General features: G+C 35.5%; 1 protein-coding gene across 1 annotated transcript in view; it reads left to right on the forward strand.

The window, feature by feature from the left end:
* The first annotated feature begins 5,042 nt into the window (after positions 1-5,042).
* The window catches only part of LOC149786830 (uncharacterized), a 120,044-nt gene continuing 111,123 nt past the window's right edge, over positions 5,043-13,963 (forward strand). The window contains exons 1-2 of the mRNA XM_089977348.1: positions 5,043-5,121; positions 5,623-5,714. Coding sequence (XP_089833474.1) covers positions 5,708-5,714 — 7 coding nt within the window. The 5' untranslated portion in view covers positions 5,043-5,121; positions 5,623-5,707. The remainder of the gene's footprint in view (positions 5,122-5,622; positions 5,715-13,963) is intronic.

Raw genomic sequence — 13,963 nt, forward strand, 5'->3', positions numbered from 1 at the left:
CACAGTGACGAGAATGGCCATGCTTTACTGGGTCTATCCTATAGGCGATTTATATAAAAAAAATATTTTAAAAAATGAAACTAATGCACGAACAATGGTTCCATGGGCGATCCCATGGAAATTGTGTCCGTCTTATTACAAAATACATCAACATTTAATTTAACCGTGCAGATCGCTAGAACAAACCTCTGATCATATACATTTTGAAAAGTGTTGTGTGACACGGATCGCCATTGTCGCTTGGTGTCTGCTTTCTTCTTCGAAAAGAGATCGTTTCGTCTTGACTATAAAAATTTAATTTGACTAAGTTTTACGCACTACTTGAACTCATACATTTCACGTTGTAGGTGTAAGCCGTCGTTCTCAGTTTCCTGGAAGTTCGTTTTTGCGTTTCTTAGATGTAACACTCTTTTTTATGGACCGAACGAAATTTCTTTTGGCGTGAATCAGGACTCGTGGTTTTGTGGCATAATTGGAGAGCATTGATGAAAGCTCAGTTATGTCGTCTTCGAAATCGCTGACACGGATCTGAGCTAACACTTCAGGTTCTGTGTGAGGCGATACAGTACATCATTGCCTTTTACTTCCTCAATGAAATCGTTTCATCTTATTGCAAAATTAGATTTGACTAGGTTTCATACGCAGCAGGTCCTTGTATATAAGGAGAGTGTCTTAGCGTCAGAGTATTCATTCCACTCTCAAACGATCAAAAAGATGGAAGAGTCAGCAGAGATCGACCTGCTGGTCAAATATTTGTTAAAAGTCATACGAAAGCATAATTCACAGGCGAAAGTGGCAACAAAACTTACTCTTTTGGTCGTTGATTTGATGAGAGTCATACGAAAGTGTCTGCTAATGAAGTTTGCTATATCTGCAAAGGTAAATGGGTATTTGTCTCCAAAATACCTGCTTCGTCTAAGAAAGAGAGACAAAAGTCAAGATACCTAATATCGTTGTCAGGAGAAAGGACACTGGAATTCAGAGTGCCCAACGAGAAAAGAGAAGAAACAGAAACAAGACGAAACAGAGAAGAGGGATTCAGAAGAAAAAGAAGAAGAAATTGAAGATGATGAAGAACTTGTGCCAGTAAAGACATGGAAATGGAAAAATTGACAATGTGAGCCGATGCGTTGGCCCTGATGTGAAATTTCATACTACCTTCTAAAAGAGAATAGACCAGAAAGAAAACGTAAGTGTCTCTTGGTCTTGACATTGTATAATAAGGATGGCGTGTTTTGTTTTTACTCACACTTTATGAAATTGTGCTCTTTCACCTCTCTCTATCCCTCTGGATCATGTTTTAGTTAGAATTGAAATGGAAGGATGTTTTCCTTCACGCACGCTCTTTAGGCATGCAAGTCCGTAAACAATAGTCAGTCTATTCATCCATCATTTTGTGTCTTGATGTTTGCTAAAGCACACACTGATGCCATAAAATAACGGGTTAAATGGGTTTTGTAGTGTTGGGAGTGGGGGTGGGAGTGGGGTGTAGGTGTTTGGCAGAGTTGGTCATTGCAGGTGAGGGCTTAGGTGCTTTCAAAAAACTTTTTCTTCTTCACTCTGTGTTGATGGAATATAATGGGTTATTTTCTTCACTCTCTGTTGATAGTATATATATAAAGGGTTATTTCTTCACTCCGTGTGGATGGTGTATAATGGTTTTCTTCTTCCCTCTGTGGTGTGGGAGTGTGTGTGTGTGTGTGTGTGTGTGTGTGGTGTGTGTGTGTGTTAGCGTACGTTGTGTAGATCGTATATTTGGTTGTTTTTTTCTTCCTCCCGAGTGTGGATAGTATATTTGGGGTTTGTATGCGTTAGCGACCTTGTGTGGATAGTATATTTGGGGTTTGTATGCGTTCGCGTACGTGTGTGTGGATAGTTTATTTGGGGTTTGTATTATCTCCCCTCTGTGTTGATAGTATATTTGGGGTTTGTTTTTTCCTCTTCCCTCTGTGTGTGTGTGTGTGTGTGTGTGTGTGCGTGTGTCTGCGCGCGTATGTTGTGTGTATTGGTCTCTGTTTGTCCCTATAAAACTCACTTTATCCCTATCAGATACACTCTACCTACCTACCTACAGTAGCGCGTATTCAGGTCAGCCACTTGCAACACTGTTGCCATTTATCCCCTAGTGTTCAGTACAGTGACGTCACTGACGCTGGAAATTTTGAGACTATAAATATCGACTTGGGGATTTCCACATTTTGTAGCTATACATATATACTAGAATTCATAAACAGGAACGTCACTCAAGCTGAGGCTATAAAAAGATAGTGGGATTTTCCAAAGGAAAAACCCACAAGTTGGAGCTATAAATAGATAGTGGGATTTCATAGGAATTTCAGCTGATTATAGATACATAGGTATTTATCCACGATCGTCACAGAAGTTGATATTGTAAGTAGTTACTAATTTTATCCATTTTAGTCTAAGCCATTGTAACTTAATTTTCAGGGATATGTTTATTTTCCTTTAAATTCTGGGACAATTTCGTCATTTTAACGTTACTTTTAGTCACATCCATTTTGTCGTTGAGCATTTCCTTGATTATAGCTATTTATAGCATCATTACAATTATGCAAATTTTTGAACACCCCAGCAAGATTTCAGGTCTTCGTAATGCTTTATATATAAATCCCACGCTTGTACTAGTGTATGTATGTTTCTGTCTCTGTTGTGTTTGACCCTCTACCATCATTGTCCCTAGATAGTCCCACCATGTTCAATTCCCCTTGACGCTATACAGATCCACCATGTTCAATTTCCATATGTTAAATTCCCTTGAGGCTATATCCCCCAGGGGTTTCCGTAATCTTAAATTTCCCATTGTCCCTAGACAGTCCCACGATCTATTCCCCATGTTAAATTCCCATTGTCCCTAGACAAACCCACACTATAGTCCCCTGTTCCATTCCCCTTGTCCCTAGACAAGCCCAAACTCTATTCCCCATGTTAATTTCCCTTGTCCCTAGACAGACCCAAACTCTATGTTAAATTCCCATTGTCCCTAGAGTGACCCACGATTGCTCTCCATGTTAAATTCCCATTGTCCCTAGATTGACCCACGATTTTTCTCCATGTTAAATTTCCATTGTCCCTAGATTGACCCAGGGGTCTTTTTAATGTTTTGTCCCATTGTCCCTAGGGTGCCCCACCTTACTACTAATAATGGAGGAAATATGATTGACAATATTGACAAGTAATGACCAGCTTTCAATTTACTCGCGCAAACACTAAGACACCTTGAAAAATAAAAACAATAAAATTAACTGGTAAGAGCTTCATATTGCAGCAACTAAATACTGACAAAATGCTCAACATTATTATCTCCGCGCTTCTCTCTCTCTCTCTCTCTCTCTCTCTCATGTATAATTTAGTATGTATTGTATGCAGCTGTGTTACAACGTGAAGCCTAAACTTAAGTATATTTGTTCTAATATCTCTTGTACAATACCCTTTGCAAAATCTATACGCATTATGTAGAATATTATCTGTTACGTATTTTTGTTTTATAAAGGATTATTGATAATTTGACAGGAAGACTTAAACTGAGAACGTCGTTGTGCAGATGCATATATTTGTCAGCATAAAAAAATGTATATAAATATTTTAATTAGAACAAGCAAGATATGTCAGTTTGTGTTTTCTCTCATAAATATGTACGTTACGAAGTATGATTATTTTCTTTCAAAGCATATCAAAATAGTTTGTTTAAATTTAGTTTTTTCCCCCCTAAAACCTATCTTACATTGAATCTACTCTTTTGTTGAAGAAACTGCACGTGCAAACTATTGTTAAGTTTGGCCAAATTGTATTTCGAGATGGGCCGAATTGTCTTCGGGCCAAATTCACTATAATCCGGCATAAATGATACAACTTTCCCATCCTTCCCCATTCGATCCCACAGATTTAATACACTTTTTTCTGGTAAACATGGTTTTTCGGAAAAAGAAAGAATGCCTTTTCCCCATCATTACTATTTTGGTTACATCCGTATGCAACACAGTGCACCATATTTGCACGATCGTACGCTATATCACATAGACATTTACGTGGGGAAATTAAGCCCTTGAACGGCTAGGTTGAATAGAAGGGATAAATGTACGTCATATCCGGTTTTTGGCACGCGGAAACTACCGATTGTTTACGGAGATTGCCGAATAATTTTTTCATTTTATAAAGCCAAGTTTTAAGTCTAATTAAACATTTTTATGGTGTGCTTACATAACCAATGCGTTTTGTTTATAACTATAATAATATCACACGTTTGTATAATACAGGTGGCAGGTGACCTTTAAGCCAACACAAGAAATGTCACTAAAACACCACCAACAAACATATCATTAATTTGAATAAGAAGTTTTACCTCTTTGGCTACAAGTGGTTTAACCGACACAGAACTGATTCCACTATAGACATAAATGTCATATTCACCGTCACTGATCATGTCAAGCTGCATGTATTTTACAAGTCATGAGTAAATTAGAACAATCAACAGAGCTGAAGGAACGATCTGATAATGTTGGCAACTTCTCATATAGCTTACCTGATCAGTTGATAAATTTCACATAATTAAAAATATCATATTCTATTGAACAACACTCTTGCCCGGCAGGAAAGGGCCTTCTCATACACCTGCACACCTACGAATATAAAAGATAGTTTCCGTAGTTTTTATAGCAAAATAAATGCATGTATCAGTTCTGAAGAAGATATATATAATATACAAAGGATATTTAAAGTACGTTTCATTATCTTGTCCAAGGTACTCAGAACAAACGACAGATAATACAAAACGTTTGGCGGATTAATATTCACAGATCGACATGCTGTGAACGACAATAGACGCGGAAGTGAAATACAAAACAATCAATAACTGAATGTAAAGTTGTGTATGTATTTCATAAATATTTAGAATGTTTCTTCGCCATAAACAATACTAATCAAAACAGTACTTTCTATATGTAAACACATCAACTGGATTACAGCCTAAGGAATGTGTATAATACGACTATCAATCATAGGACTTTATTGACAACAACAATGAACAAGATGGCGGCATACATTTTGCTCCACCATGTCCAATGACCCTATGTAGTATGTTGGCATTGCCATTAATCTTTAAAGGTAAGTAATATTGTTTCCTGCATTAAGCAGTATCGCTTGTGTCCTCCACCATGAAGGGTAATAGCAAGGCTTATTGTTTTTACTGACACAACTAATATTCACATCATTAATATTACATATCTAAATATAGACAGGAAAAAAATATTACATGCGTGTTCTACGTGTCACGTAATCCTATCGGTGCTTCTTTTTATTTCGACACAAATTGCGCCAGTGTTGTTTTTCATTTTTTGTATTGCACAGGTAACTTCGGTACATGAGTAGTAATGCTCGACGAGAAAAATATTTTCCCACTACAAAGGGTATGGATACAAATAAACTTGCTTTTAGACAAAGAAACTTCCATGAATGCATTGTATTAAGCAGAACGGCTTATTGTCGGGTATAACATTACCCGAGATACAAACATTTGGAATATGCCAGTCGCAAAGAGTCACAGAAGCAGGTATCTGAAAGGAATTTGCAAGCGACATACTGAAAACGTTATTTGTTTTTCTTCAGGAAGTGTAACTGTATAAAGGACAGTACCTATCTCCAGCGTATAGAGACCTAATTGTAAAACAGAAGGAAGTTTCTCTTACTAAATATGGACGGTAAGTTTAAGCGCTAGATCATTTCTCTTTCTATAACCGTAATTTGACATCTGACAACAGTATCCATACACACATATTAGGTTGTCAGGAGGGATAGATTGGCAGAAGAATGCATACATGGATAGATGGATATACAAATATAATTCTGTATTTTCCCAAGCACAAAATGCTGACTCGGGCTTTCGGTGCAATGTAATCATCTTTCTTCTAAAACTAAATATGGTATGAATTCAAAAAATAATTTGCATTTTGAAATAAATGATTGGTAAGATATTAATTTATATTCATCATACGATAGTATTAAACTCACGAACACACCATTGATCCCTAAATTTATCATTTTCCGTCATGTTATTATGGCACTCGTACGATTAGAAGAAAATATACATATAGAGAGTGATATAAAGATGTAGAGGGAATCTTTCAATAATTGTTGCAATCATATTTATAGGGGTATAATATATAATTTATAAACTTAAAAAAACTATTTATAATTTATATTTATACTAACATGCACTAACTTATGCGAAAATCTCATTCACGTTTTTTGTATTAATTGTCTCATTTCTCACAAGGGTTTATAAGTAGAGAGAGAGAGAGAATAAATCAAAGTAGCGTATGTAACCATTTGTGCATAGCAACAATTATGTCATATGAATATCATATTGCTTCCTTATAGTCACATAATTAACACTTTAACAGAGGTATGTACTTTAAATATTTTGTGTTTGAGACACTTCGATTCTGTCCCAATATACTTCAGTTTTTTCTAGATTCGTTAGTATTTATTCCATTATAGACAATATCTGCAGACTTTGCCCAAGTGGAATACTGATCGCCTCTCACCTTGTCTTGGTGATGCCATATATATATATATATATATATATATATATATATATATATATATATATATATATAAAATCCCCTCACACATTGGATGCATGATCATGGGTAAGTGAGTGTGGGTGTGACTGTAGACACAGTAGACAGAGACATATTCTATTTAGAGTTGGCATAGTTAAGTGACCGACTGTACAAAATAATATAGCACTTTCCTTAAGGATAGGGCATGCAGACAATAATAACTACCTTTTCTAGGCATATAATGATCGTCCTGTGCTAAACACGCATACTCATTCCCCCCATTCGTAATTTCTTTTTTAATAATCACTGCAAGAAAATAGGTTTATATGAATATATTATTATCTTCAATTACACAGAATGCTTAAATATACAGATGCAATGTCTTGGCAAAACAAACTTAAGATTTTCCCGCCCTCGATTTTAAATTTCTTTTAAAAATGTAATGCTGAGGAATCAATTTACATGAATATAATATACTCTATATTTACATACAGTGTTGAAATATACTAAAAGAGAGGAATATCCATCCAAAGCCGAGTGCCAGCGATACAAACCAACATTTTTGGAACAAGAAATTCTACATGCATATACACAAAACTAGAAACTAAACCACTAACATGCACGTGATCGAATCATGAGCTAAGTCGAATTCATTAATCACGAACATACTTGGAAAGACAGGATGCATAGTTTCTCCTAATCTGAATCTTTTCAGTCCATCTTAATATTCCATCTCACATTTCCTATCCAAATGGCAAAGATGACTTCACTGTAGACAAGGATAATTGATAACAATTAGGACCTCCCATATGTTCAGCTTGAGAAATGACAACATTTTCACAAGGGTTTATTATCTCGACATGGAAAACACATGTGACATTTCAGTTCACACCCCTGTTGTATACAATAGTAGACTGAAGTTATCATCCTAACCTTTAAAAATCTATGTTAAGTTATTTCCAGAAGTTTTCTCCAATTTCACCTCAATCTCAAATTATTCACAAAGCAAATGGTGAAGAAACGCAACAAACAGACCCACATGGATCCTACAAACCAGTCTAGGATCTCTATGTTCTTTTCAGAAACAATTTGGACCATTCCACTTTTCACTGTGATCTACCATGAACTTTTGCAGGAGCAGCAGACCATGCTCTTTTGGAGGCAGTAAAACGTTTGGTCATTTTATTTGGAAGTAAACATTCTGGGAGAAACATTCATACTTGCAATTTAGTTTTATGAGATCAATCAGACTTTTTTCAATCAAGGTATCTGGACCAAACAAACCTTGTATCTCCATCTCCCACTGCATATTCTGGTCTTAGTACTTGCCTTATCTTGTGCATATCATCGTCTCTACCTTAGCTGGTTTTGGATATTGATATGACATTGGAGAAGGCCGAAATTGCATAAACAAAAGGTAACCATCAAAAATGCATTGACTGCATTCAACTCATCAACACCGTCGATGGACTTGCAATCACTTAAATCAGATACATCCCCCTCTATGTGACTCTTATCAGGAAATTGTGTTGATCGGTATAGTCCACTTACGTCTAAAAGTTTTAAAAAGAGAACATAATGCATATTGTATTTGGCATTTTCAAATCACTTTAAAAGATAATAATAATCAAATAAACAAAAACTTATGTTCTCTCTTCATTTTCTAAAGACTCAAATAAGTTCGATCTTTCTTCTTTGTTCGTACAATGGAGATCAATCCTTCTAAATTGTAAGTAAACATGCAGTTTTAATGTTTCTTGTTCATTGTTTAAGTTACTTGCTTTTCCTCTTTTAGACAATGTAGATAACGTGCTTAATACAACAATATTACAACTTAAGCTAATAATAAGCGATAGTACTGACTTCTGAAATCTTATACATCCAAGGTACAAATGAATAACTTCTAAACTCTTCATACATCTGTCTAACGCCTGACTCTTCTGGGAAATTTTCTAGAATATACATCCGTCCTTCACGTGTTTTTTTTTTGTTTTCATGCCGCTGCATGTAAAGGTAGTTTTGTCTCGGTATACTGTGGATTACCTTTAATGTCAATGGTAATATGCACAAATGATGTGATCTTGTACCAGATTAATATCAGGAGCAAATATCTTATCCTAGTCAATGTATGACAGACAATTGAGTAGAGTTCAAGATGGGAACTGTAGTGGCACATATCAGGTTCTGCTTTTGTTCCCAATAATTTCTCTGCCACTCTTAAGCTTTTAGTTATTCCTTCTTCAGCTCATTTGTCGAACATATTGTTTATGCTGTAATAATGCACTGCAAGTTCCAACATATCCTGTCTCGAATGATTTATGTGTCTATTCTATTAAAGATTTGTAATAGTTTGTTACACGTTTAGTATAGTTGGAAAAGCTTTGGTTTCAGGACATTCACTGGCTTCTTTTCCGTCGAGATGCTTTTGCGCCAAACAATTCGTCCAGAGCAATTTGCAGTAGTAACGGTATATCCAAACGACACTATCTTAACACTGTATGTTTTCCAGTGCAGAGGTTTGTGTGACAGCGTACTCTATCATGAAAGGCATACAATTTCTTTCTCTGATGGGACTGATTCATATCCAATAATTTTGCTTTCAAGAACAACATATTCTTGAAGCTTATACATCATGATATCATCTTCAACAATGAATTTCCTGGATCTTGTTCGATGTTTGTATTTTTTGGGACTACCAGCATGACATAATATAATATTTAGACAGAATACATAACGGTCATAAACAAAACAGGCCCGATTAGACATGCAATAGTTATAAGATAATCAGCGTTTGGAAAATAATAAAAATCATGGCTACCTTCAACAAATAAATTACTATTCGGATGCGTACAATAAGCAGAACAGTAAACACAAGATACCAACTTTACTGTATCAGGTTGATCTACTTCTGTCAACAATGCAGCCTATTTTATCATTGCATAGTGTTAATGTCCTGTGAAAAGCTATACTTCATCCATCTTGTTTTGGCTTTATAACGATATGTGGAAATTGAAAATATGTTTTTCCGGTACAATTTAGTTCAGCCGCATTCCCGACATATATGACGTCAATATTAATAACGAGTTTAAAGATTGTCCAAATGTATCAACTGAGTTACCGTGTTTAGACTTGGACTGGGCTTGTTGTCATGTATGGAAACATTTCAGAACGAGCCGACTATCTAATACTGTGAATGTGTATTAACTGAATGGTCATTTTAGTACAGCTAACTATTTGGTGTGTTAGTGTGTGTGTGTGTGTGTGTGTGTGTGTGTGTGTGCAGCGTAGAATTATACCTTCTGACCAAAAAGGGATAGAGGAATCTTTGTTTGATTTCTAAAGAATGGAAAATACAAATAATATTGATTCACCGACTGTGCCGTTTACAATATTTCAGGAGACAGATAATCAGACAAAAGAAGAGGAATATTAAAATAGCTGATCCCTCTCATAAAGCAAAAATTCAAACTTAATACTATGTTTATTCCCTTTAACCTATATTTTTCATTTAACACAACAAACAAGAACGGCAAATATCAAATAGAGCGTAGCGAAAGGTTATGAGAGGAGATTAAGGGTGACATTCAATAGGGGGATGGAACCCTTCCAACTCCAACTTCTCACTCCATGTACAATTTAAACAAAATGGAATCTATTTTCAAAATGTTTTTGTCAATATAGCTGACAATATATGAGGATTTAATGCATGAATTTTGTCTCTGTAGATTATATCATAGAAAGGATAACCGAGATGACGATACTAAACTAGAATCCACATTAGTTCGTAATTCTCCCCAAAACCTGCCATCACGTTATTTATTTTGTCTTCTCTTTTTCTATTAACTCTAGGGATGAAATAAGTATTTTCAATTTATGAAATTTCCACCAGATTAATGTTCATTTTATAACCTATTTCATGTAATCTGTACACTACTGAGTTCTTTGTTATATTAATTCGTCCCTTTCGCATACATAACAGGGGCAGGTATTACTTTCCAGTGTTTATAAGGTTCACTTGTAAACCATGTTATTGAATTGTATAAAAATCTTGAATAAGGGGTTTTGATTGTCGACAACTTGAAGACCACCCTCCCACCCCATCCCACAACAATAAACTAAACCAAAAACACGACAAAAAGACAAGTAAGCCTCCGTGTTTCACTTTAAAGTCATATATAGCTGATAAATATATTTGAAAATGTGTAAACAACACTTATTAGTTCTGTTGTAAGAGGCAAACACTAGAAAAGTATAGAAGCAATATTTTAGATAAAGCGTACACATTCGTGAAAACCATCGAGTGAAGTAGCTTAAATAACATATTTGACGAACATTCTATCAGATGTTTAAACAACACTGATATTCGAGAACTGCGCTGCAAAGGTGAACCTGAATTGTGGTTAAAGTGAATATACCCGACTATACAACCCATTCAGTCTTTTGAATCTGTCCATGCATTGAATTATCATTACTTTACACGATATAAGGTTTGTGTTGATCGTGTCAAGACATTTAAACGTGGTGAGTATTTATATTCTTCTCTTATAAATGTACCTGGGATTGTACGGTCATGAATAATAGAACGGAAACTCAGGTAGACACATTATTATATTACTTATTTTATGTAAACTTCGTAATAGGCTGAATGCATAGGCAACAAAGCAGGGCCGTCACAAGTTTACGCAGGACTGAAGATTGCCACTGGCAAGAGTCGCCTCCCACTCAGAACAAATGCCGCAAACTCCGCGAAATGGCTCCCCCACCCCACCCCTGGGCTTGGCTCTCAGGGCGGTCTCCCGTACTGCCTATCCCTTGCTACTGCCCTGGATCTAAGGACGTTATTTGCAAGGAAAAATGTATTAAAGCGCGTTTATAAAATAACATATTACCATTAATAAAACTGACAGGGTATACCACAGAATTTCAGGTCAATAATTTGGAATAATATATCATTATTTCAATTTAATGTTGTCTTTCAATCATTAAAATCTTATTACCGTTATTGAAAGAGACAGAAAAAGATAGAGGAACCGCTATTTTTATATGGGACAGTCCCTGAGAGAGAAAGCGAGCAAGCGAGAGAGAGAGAGAGGTGACTATTGACAAAAAAATAATTTTTTCATATAAAATGTGTGACACTTCCGGTGTCGAGTTTCTGATTTTCATAGCCGGATATGAACTTGTTAAGCGAGAACCAACATAGATGACACATCCCAAATTAATTCACAAGTCTGGAACTAACAGGAAATAGACACATTTCAGACTTGGCAAACTGTAGTTTTAATTTATTGTGTCTTACCACCATCTTTTTCTCCCTATATTAAAAGTTAGAACTAACTCCACAAACAAGCACAATAGCAGCCCATGTTACCTCAGCAGGAACAACTAAAGTAGCAATAATAACAACATCCGAAAGAACGAAACAAAACATAGGAATAATTGAAACACTTCCATAAGGCTAAAAGACTCTGACTCAAAATGATGGCAAAATAAATGAAATGAAATTGTGAATTTCTAAAAAAGACCTCACGTCTAATATAGTTTGTCTTTGAATTCCATCACGTTCACTTCTTGTTCCAAGATACGCTTTAGTGGCCCACTATATTACTGACTCGTGTAGCTCATTCAATAACTGTAGGGCATGTTAAAATATCAATCTGGAAAGATTTATCTCCATATTAATAATGTTACACAAAATATATCACCAAAATGTTATAGTGTAATAAAATAATCGCAAGCACTCGTTTTCCATTTTCAACGGTAATTTGTTTGTTTTGTTTGTTTGTTTGTTGTGTTGTGTGTGTAGCAGCACGAGGGGGTCAACCGACCAGGGGCGGCCAGACATGGTTGAAAAAAATGACACAAAAAATACATGGAACCGTTGGAATGACCAAAAACAGTAACATGAACTATATGTAACACATCATGAAGTTTGTGTATGCGTTATCAAATGTGAATATTTTATTTGATATGAACAATATAGCAAGGGGGTTAACCGACTAAAGGGGAGCCGGACGAGTCTTCACTTACTTGTTCAACAGATTTTTCACTAATTTGATCAATATTATTGTTTTTAATATAACGGTCAATGTAATCTTTTTGATTTGTAATTTTTACATCATCTGACGCATTTGTTATCTCGAAGTATCTTTTCAACGCGCGATATTTTCTCCCACAACAAGCTACACACAACTGTGTTTTTCTCTTAACCCCAATTCCACAAACCAGACAAGGTTTTGGGCCGGTACTTTCACGTTGAACACTGTAAATGAAGCACACAATAATCACTGAGAAATTTATTTTAACAAGGTGCAGACGACCCCATAATCAGCCACTTGCAACTGTTATACGGTTGGTTGATCATTATTCCATTAGTCTACTTAGATGAAAGCCTAATTAGAGAAATACTATTATGTATATAAAGAAAAGTAATCGTATAGCATGGGACGATGGGACGAAGATAGATTACTGAAACAAAAGTATCAAGATCTCACCGGGAACAAAATCATATTACCAGAATCAATAACATTTAAATCTCATCAAAAATTACATCAGATCACTAGAAGCAGCACAAGATGAGTTTATAAGGTTATCTTCGATTGAGCCAGAGAAGATCATTAATCAGATTTTGCCGGATCAGCAGGTGACAGAAAACAAATACCATTTGAGTTACAACTGCATGATTGCATTAAACAAACAAAGAACGAATTTATCAACAATGGTACATCCCATGTTTTTTCAACATTTAAAATTGATGGCGATGGAACATTTATTGATTCCACAACAGATGACAAACGAGCATCTGCCATCTTTAATAATCTTGTTGATGTCAGCGAGTATATATTCAGAATAAAATGTATTGCTAAACATGTTAGTGAAGGTGATCCTAATTGGATTATTCGTGGTAGTAGATAAAAATTCTAAAGCAGGTATATTCACCGGAATTACCAAACCATACTACACTAACGCATATCCAGTTTCCGCAGTTGTTTATGCGCTTTATCATTTGAATAAACCAGAGGTAGCTGCTCTTGCTCCGCTGAAAACAGGCTCGCTAAACTGCGTGGCTCAACTTGTCAGAGAACATTTTGCAAACTCGAGACGAGGAAATGGATTTACAGAATCAAGAATAACAAAAATAATTGGGAAGACTGTCATATTAACGGAACAAAATAGATGACGTAGTTATTTTAGATAAATAAATAAAGATTCCAATAATTGTTGAAACAATAACCAATGAGATTTAGTACAATTCTGGTAAATACTGTAGTAAAGGTGCTCCAATAATTTTATATGATCATAATTCACATGCATGGACCGACTCGGTTAAAACATTTCCAAGGGAGATAATAATACGATTTTATGATGGCGATATCTACAAAGAA

The sequence above is a fragment of the Sinohyriopsis cumingii genome, chromosome 12 (assembly GCF_028554795.1).
Source record: "Sinohyriopsis cumingii isolate HCF-2022 chromosome 12, ASM2855479v2, whole genome shotgun sequence".
NCBI classification, from domain to species: domain Eukaryota; kingdom Metazoa; phylum Mollusca; class Bivalvia; order Unionida; family Unionidae; genus Sinohyriopsis; species Sinohyriopsis cumingii.